The sequence below is a fragment of the Ornithodoros turicata genome, chromosome 6, assembly GCF_037126465.1.
Source record: "Ornithodoros turicata isolate Travis chromosome 6, ASM3712646v1, whole genome shotgun sequence".
Classification (NCBI taxonomy): domain Eukaryota; kingdom Metazoa; phylum Arthropoda; class Arachnida; order Ixodida; family Argasidae; genus Ornithodoros; species Ornithodoros turicata.
In genome coordinates this window covers 32236221-32244442 of record NC_088206.1, presented here as the reverse complement: position 1 = coordinate 32244442, position 8222 = coordinate 32236221, and the positions used below count along the sequence as shown (strand labels likewise).

Sequence of the window (8222 nt, the reverse complement as noted above, 5' to 3'; positions counted from 1 at the left end):
CACCATGCCATTTGACTTGTGTAGTCTTGAACTTTCATTATTGTTCCAGTTATGAGTTACTACCAAAAAGGAATTTAAAGTCTGTAGTTGAAACATGAAGAAAGTATTAAAGGACAAGCAAGCTGGTATAACGATGTGGATGGTATCATTTCCTAGAGCTTGAGGAGGTGGATATGGTAGTTTTGTGTGTCTGTCCATGTCACCCCCTCAAGCTCAAGGAAATGGTACCATCTACATAGTTAAAGTACTTGATAACTACATCAGTCATGACACTATGTCAGAGGCTTGTTTTGGTACACTTGAGCAAAAGATTGGAAATGATAAAACAAGAGGCAGCCAACTCTGTCATACAGCTTGGAAAAGAGGAACACACCACTGGAGGAGTGATTCCTATGCAGAAACAACAGCTGTAGGACATTTACACACAACCACTCAAACATTGGGCTAAATAGATGAAATCAGTTATGAAAAAGGAAACAACCGGCGACAAAGCATGGAATCAGCTTCTCAGGAAACATTGATTGTAACGAGAGAATGGCTAAAAGCAAGCGAGCTGGTGATTTAAATCCATATTAATACAAACCCCGAGACTACGAAACAGAAACAGATCTTCAGCTGTGTTTGAGACTTTGTTGTGTGTTTCTGTTTCGTAGTTCCTAGTCTCGTTTTCTTTTCTTTTGTTAATATGGATTCATTGTAAAGTTTACGAACATGTAGGCTGAACAAAAAAAAAACATTCAGAGAGATAGTTGATCATGGCCAAGATAGGAACAGAAGACATATTTGAGGTAGGCAGAGGGAGAGCAAAAAAGTATGCAATATTTATTGAAAATGAAACCGGTTGATTTCCTGTGAACATTGGTGGTTACCCTTTACTGTGTGAGACTCAAGGATGAAGTGCACAAGCGAATTGTGTGCAGGAAGGTTTTTCATTTATGGAAGAATGTAAAATGTGTCTATACACCATTTTCCAGCTAGCCTCCACCCAGCACTTTTGGAGCCAGCAAAAGCTAGAGGGAGGAAAGTGCATGCATATCAGAGGAAGCACAGGGCTGGTGTGTTCTTTGTGGTTTGTGCAGCATGTTCCTGAGGCACGACGGTGCAGCTCTTTCAGTATGGCAGTGTCCATGAGAAAATGGTTTATAGGCTTCCAACTGTATTTATTCCAGCTGCTTTCCAGATGGCAAAGAAGGTATAGAGCATGTTGGTTGACACAGAACATTATTAAAGAGAACACACAAGGGACAGGGACGGACATGGACAGTGTTCATGGCGTACATATGAAGCCATTATAATTTTATGGATAAATATTTATATAGTGAAACCCTGGTCCACAAGTTCGCACTTCAAAGTTTTTGAAGAGGCATTTTCTTTGCAATATTCATGGAAAACCTTGGTATTGCTGCTCATCTGCTAATATTTCTAGCATTCCAATATCAGATCTAGATTATTGTTTGGAGGGTCAGCTGGATTGTTTAGCTGAAATGAGTGTAGTACAACTGTGTTGTGTTCCACATAGCAAGAAAATGTAAATGCCATAGTTTTACACATTTTCCTACATTACAAGAAAATTATAGATGCTAACAGATAGTGCATTGTAACATATGTGCACAAGTCACATGAATTAGCTAAAAAACTTTTCTCATAGTGGTAGTGGCACATTAACTGTGTGACGCAAAATATCAGCACGCTGTCCAACCCTATGTCTCATCGTACTACTTTGCAGCCTTGCACGCCGCCGTGCAAGTGCGAGAAGTTGAACACTTTTATTAATTTTGCGCTTCTTTGTTGATGTTCCAGAACATCCTTTTGTTGGTGATGCCCTTGTTACAACACCACTTGTTGATGGAGTGCTACTTGTAAGAAGGTCTTGTACTCTGTCGAGGAGGTTGCCCACCTCTTCTAATATTTTAGGATCTGTGCAGTAAAATGTTAAAGACCTCAATCTATCCATTTTTTCTCTGCATGTTCTTCGCATTATAGCGATGCTCATGTTGCTTCTGGATGGCAGGGTCAATAACTCAGACGCTGATCTGCTGTCTGCGATTGCCTCAGTTTCACCATCTGCTTGTGCCTCGACTTCTGTGGAATAAATCACGTTTGCTGCCACCGTTGCACACGTGTTGATACTGTCCAGAGTAAGATGAGGTCCATTTCGGTAACCATCAGGCAACTTTTCAAAGCCCCATTCTCCTGGAAACAGCCTGAATACAACACAGAAGTACTTACATGGGAGGTTATGCGTTTTAAAATCCAGGCATGTACATGATGGTATTGCAAAGTTCACAGTGTGACATACAGTAGGATCACTTGACTTGACTGAGAAGTTCCCATCCATGAGCACCTTCACGTCATTTTGCATGTAATCTTCAGCTGTCAGCATCCGGTTCATGATATGTGTTGCAACTTTTGGTGGTCTGTTATGGAGGAACTCTGGAACATGCTCATGGTAGAGGCGATACTTGGATGATCGCTTTCGGTTTTCTGTTTGGCATTTTTCCTTCCTTTGGGGGAAAAAGTCTCTCACTAGCATGCACAAAAGTCCGTAGAGGCTCCTTTTCCCATGGCCAGACTTTTTTAGATGTTCCTTAAGAAGCCTGCTTTGAGCCTCAATCCCGTTATTGGTTGTGATTACAGTATCAAAGGCAAGTCGATGGAGCCTCACCCACTTTTCCGATACTGGTAGCCATTCGGTTTCAATGTACCTTCTAAACTTGTGGTTTGTCCAGTAGCACGAAGAAGATAAATCCTTGTACGCTTTCTCAAACTCCTCTCGAGTCGTTGCATGTGCAAGCTTTCTCAAATGAGAAAGTGCTCCCTCACGGTTGATGACACCATTCTCTTTCCGCCGCAGCCATCTGTCCCATGCCTGTTCACGGTGGAAATCACAGAGCATAACTGCACTTTTTGGGAACACTGAGTTGATGGCAGAAATTTCTGCATCACTGTAGTCCACCATCCAGTATTGTGGGGAAAACATTGGGCACCATTGCTTGAATACCTGCAACGCTTCAGCAATGCAAGCACTTGTTTCAAATTGCACTATGAAGGCACCTGCTATCATGTAGCTGATAGCTGTCTTGACGACAATGAAAAAAAGAGGGAGAAGGTAGTCCGTTGTTTTGTTTGTTGCATCAAGGCAGACCACGCTTGAGCCATACTTTTCAAGCAAGCCTGCCATGAATGGCGACTGGTAACAGAATAATAAAGTAGTCTCGAATTCTTTTTGGAGTGTGATTTCAACATTGTCCTGATAGGATCCTTGGATGGTGGAAGTTTCCTCTCCCTGAAACTCTAGGTCTGTTTTCTCTGTTGAGCTTCTGGAAGGGCTTTTCCTTCCAACTGATTCAGTGTTTTCATTTAGAATTTGCATAGCCTCCTGTTTTTTGTTCTGCCAAGAGTTCTGCTGGTGTGGTTGAACATAATCAAGTTTTTGATAAGGTCGAAACAATACCCTTAATTCACTCTCTGATTCCCTCAATGCATTGACAAACTGAGTGACATTTTCTTGGTCTATGTTGCTTGCTCTGTTTTCTCGAAGGGTTGTTTGAATATAGTTTGCAATGTCCTGTTTGGTGGGAAAAAATGCTCTGCAATCACTGCTTGGTTTAGGTTTGCCAGCAAAAAGAACATCTTCAACATAGTACTTGATGCATGTCTGTGCATAAGTAACAGATGTCACCCCTTCACTTGCAAGGTCTTTAACTCGTTGAATAACTCTTCGATCAACTGTCTGACCCAAAGTTATAAACTCGTCAAATTCGTGGTTGGTGTGCTGGCTCATCCTTGTCATGGTGAAGTACATTCTTTTTTTCGATGCTAGAGGACGTTGTGTTGACAGAGCATCAGAAAGCCCTGCTAGTGCATCTTGCTTTGCTACCCGTATTGCATACTGGCTCATGTGTGCTGTGATATTTACCTGTGTGATAGATATGAAAAGGGAAGACTGCATTAGAACTATGGAGAGCGGTGATCTGCAGGATGCTGTTTCACGTAAGAGATGTGCGTTTCATGCAGCAATTGAACCTCTGTATGCAATAAGAGGATAAGTAGGAAAACTCCCAATTGAGAAAACCTTGAGCAAAGGTTTGGTAAGGCTAGTACAGCATTTTTTTTTTAAATAATGCCAATGAAAAATGCCTAGGCATAGAGATATATATGTACTGTACATGCGTCTGCTGTTGATATTTTTTCGTGGTATACAGATTAACAGAAAAGAAACAAAATCCACGAGCATGACCTACCCCCTTTTTCAATATAACACTGTGTGCACAGTGAAAACAAAACAAAAAACACATAAATAATAATAAAATGAAAAAAAAAAAGAATATGTGGGATCAAATCACCTGTGTGTATATCACGATCAAGCTAATTTGGCTGCTGAATGAGCACTCTTGAAAACAATTACCCAAGTGACCATCATAATATGACAGAGAATGCACACATTTCCCTGATAACAACAGTATGAACACAATCATGTGAGCTAGAAAGAACAGGGCTCTCCAGTCCAGTGGAAGTCATGGTTAATGTCCGCATCGCAACACATATTGAGCTGAGTATGTAAAAAACGGGCCGTATATACTGTATACTATATATATATATATATATATATATATATATATATATATTTATATATTTATATATATATATATATTTATATATTTATATATATATATATATTTATATATATATATACCGTACAACTGTACGTTCCACTGACAGGCCTGTGTTTGATGTCTCTTACTCTCCTGTAGGAGATGAATAAATTTCAACACTGTCCCAAATAATTTTCTTTAGCAGGTACATATTGGTATTTAGATATTATTAATATAGCAAAAATACTAAATGGGGTAAGTCAACTTATCCCATTATTACATCCAGAGGTTCAATTTTTTACCGACTATTAGAGCACCAAGGCAAAATGTGCATACTAGCGTACCTTGAAGGCATAGTTGGAAGACTAATGACGTACTTTGTGTGGCACATGCTTTATGCGTAGGGTCTGACTTTTTCAGGTCAAACCTGATTTCTCCACGAATTTTAATCACTTATTACGTAGTATCATGTATAACATACACGGTTTAGCAGCAATCTGTGCGCACGTCTCATGAAAATATTATTTGAGTGCAACAATAAACTATGCGAAGCACATTTAATGTTACATTGTGTGCTGTTTGTGACTCTAAATCGCAACGAATTCATGTTTGACCAATATGTGCACCTCTAACTATGGGCCGCTTGCTGAACCGAAAGCAAAAAAAGTAACCTGACAACACCTGATTGTATATAGCACCCTATCTCATTCCAAATTTAAAAGGGGAAAGGCATTGAACCCAAAAAAGCCAGACCCTATTTATGCATAATAAAACACCTTTGTTTAAATAGTTCACTTGCTTTCGTACTCGTACTATCCAAGCTTGATGAGAATTAATGGTCCTTTGTTCGTAACAGTCATTCTTCGAGCCCTTTATTTGGCTTCATCTTAGGTGACAATTTCTTTTCAATTTTGGTTTTCATGCAGACCTGGCTTAGGTTTGCAAATAATGGTATCTCACCTGAAAATCAGGAAACAATTCAATTGTCTTCAGGTGCATCTTGGCAGAACACCCCTTCTTTTTTGTTCCCTGAAGCTTTTGCTTATGTTGTTTGTAAGTACTGGGTGTCCAGTCTGTACACAGGCCGGGTTGACTAGGCTGCAACAATTGAGACACAGGTTTCATTTTGCTGATTTTTATTCCACGTATGTATATTTATGTGACAAAATGTGTTGTTCAGTTTCATTTCATGGTATGGTATTCTATAGTAGTATTCATATTTTTTATCTGTAATTTCTCAATGTATCTTCCAGAAGCAGCTGCTTGTGGAAAAGTATATGATGGACAGTACCCAATTAAAAAATATTTATCTCACCTATTAGTGCACTGATATAGAGGTTTACTTGGACAAAATTTTACACTGAGCTGTTTCTCTTTGCACAGCATTTTCTTTAGAGTTGGAAATAGTACAAGTGCTTGAATTCCTGAGCACATCCTTTACAATTATGCTACAAATGACTGTAAACGTTTTGTGGGTAATATAGAGGGTTCACATGAAGGGAAAGTTGTGTCATTCTTTTTTACAGTACCTTTTTACATTATAAAGTTATCTAACATCTTACAAAATGAACCCACTTGGGTAATTACTTGGGTAATTAATTTGGGTAAGCTCACAAGGTAAAGCCCTGAAAGATGCATTATGAACCAATAAAACACCTTGGAATGGATGAATGATAAACAATAACAATTGGTTAACAGGGCACTGTACATTTTCATTTTTCTGCTCCACTTGTTCATGCTGCTGCTGCTACCAGAGATGTGCTCCTTCTACTCAACTATTAAAATGTATTGCATGATGAATTAGCACTGGGAACGGGACAGAGAGAAGACACGACAGGACAGATGCTAGACTTCCAACAAAAGAATTTATTGGCAACATAATACTGTCTTTTAAATATCACACGCACACGGCTAATATGTCATCCACATACATGTCATCCACAGACCAATCAAGCATCATTAGCCTTGTCCCACATTTTCAGTAATTTTACCTCATTATCAAACAAGGTGATAGAAGCATGGCTTACACGCTGTGGCTCGTTTTTTCTTATTTCAAATGGCTCTATTATTTCCCTGGTACACCGCTCCCAGTGCTAGTTCATCGTGCAAGATTGACACCAACATGGCCAGTTTTTTACCCTGATAATAAATTTTTGTGACATAATTTTTGTGTCATTAAATATATTATTGGTTTTATAGTGGTTTTCCTTTCATTTTGATGAGCTTGCTTTATAAAAGCTTTGCCTACTACGTCTTGCCCACAACATTGCCAAAAGCAGCATTGGACTGAGACATACATTTATATAAAGCAATACTCACAGATTGTTCCATTGAATTGTGCCTGTTTTCACCAAAGAGGCAACCCTTTTCTACCACAGAGAGAACACGAAAAGGAGTGTCCAGGGAAATTGGCACTGAACCACGATTCATTGAGAAGGCAAGTTTGCCTGCAAGCATCAAAACATGGCTCATTTCATGTGAGAATACAACAACAAAGAACAGAATTTACTCAGTCCCAAACATGCGTACTGTGTTCTGCGTGCATTATGTTTACCAATAAATCATAACACTGTTAAATGTGAATGACATGCATGTGATTAGCAATCTGGCTTGGAGCTGAGGAAAATGTACAGAGCCTTGTGGCATTTGATACAGTGATTGTGTTCAAGCAAAAAAGTTTCTTATGCAATGTACATCAAGTATATTTGGTTCTGCACCAAGCATTTTGTCGTGCCCTGAATTATGCAATGTGTGTGCGCGCTAATGAGAGGGGAGGAGAACGCGCACTGGAAAAAGTAAAAGAAATACCAGAACTGAAGTAGCCTGATGGTTGCGCTTTGCACTCGTATTGCACAAATATTTTCGTGCAATACATATATAGCCGTGCTTTTGGTAGAAGATTGTGTATACTTACTTTTTTCACTTTCGCGTTTGTACTGCGACGATTCGGTCACGAATGAGACTCCGATGGTGAGCAGATCCTGTTGCAGATGATTGAAAAGTTCCACATCGAGATACCCACAGTATTGGCGCTCGTCCTTATGCAGATCTGTTACATATTTGCGCAAAATATCCTCTTCGTCCGCTTCGCGCGACATATCGCACTTCTACTGGAGACTAGTGGCTGTACTACAGCATCAAGATGTACGAAGCTTCTCCAGTGAAAGGAACGCGCCGAATGACATGCACACAAACTGAAAGAAATATGCCGCGTCTAGCGTCTACGTCGTCTGCTCCTTTGGCGTCGCGAGTAGCCGCGAGGGACCCTCCCTGGTCCCCTCCTTGCCGATGGCGGCGAGGCAGCGGCGAGGGGAACGTGTGCTGACGTCACGGGTGACGTACAGCAGTTGAACGGCTCCCAAAACACCATCCCACTTGAAACATAGAGCCGCTGCGTGACGTCATCACATCCTGTCTGAGGAGGTGCAGAGGAAAGACAAACCCTTATTTATTGAATCGCAATAGTATTTCCTTTGTCCTACTCTTAATGATATTCATTATTACATTAAAATAAAAAAAGCCCGCGCATGAACCCTGATTTTAGCGATTAAGCATTTTCACTCGAAATGCTTATCATAGTACTCATGGTACTTTCAATCATTAGAATCACAACAGCAGTACACAACC

General features: G+C 40.0%; 1 protein-coding gene across 1 annotated transcript; it reads right to left on the bottom strand.

Moving 5' to 3' along the window:
* Window positions 1-458: 458 nt before the first annotated feature.
* Window positions 459-7817, bottom strand: LOC135397822 (uncharacterized). Its single transcript, XM_064629375.1, has 4 exons — window positions 7510-7817; window positions 6915-7042; window positions 5556-5693; window positions 459-3919 (listed from the first exon to the last, which is right to left on the bottom strand). Exons 1-4 carry the CDS (start codon window positions 7691-7693, stop codon window positions 1643-1645), a joined length of 2727 nt encoding a protein of 908 aa, XP_064485445.1. The 5' UTR covers window positions 7694-7817; the 3' UTR covers window positions 459-1642.
* Window positions 7818-8222: the final 405 nt, after the last annotated feature.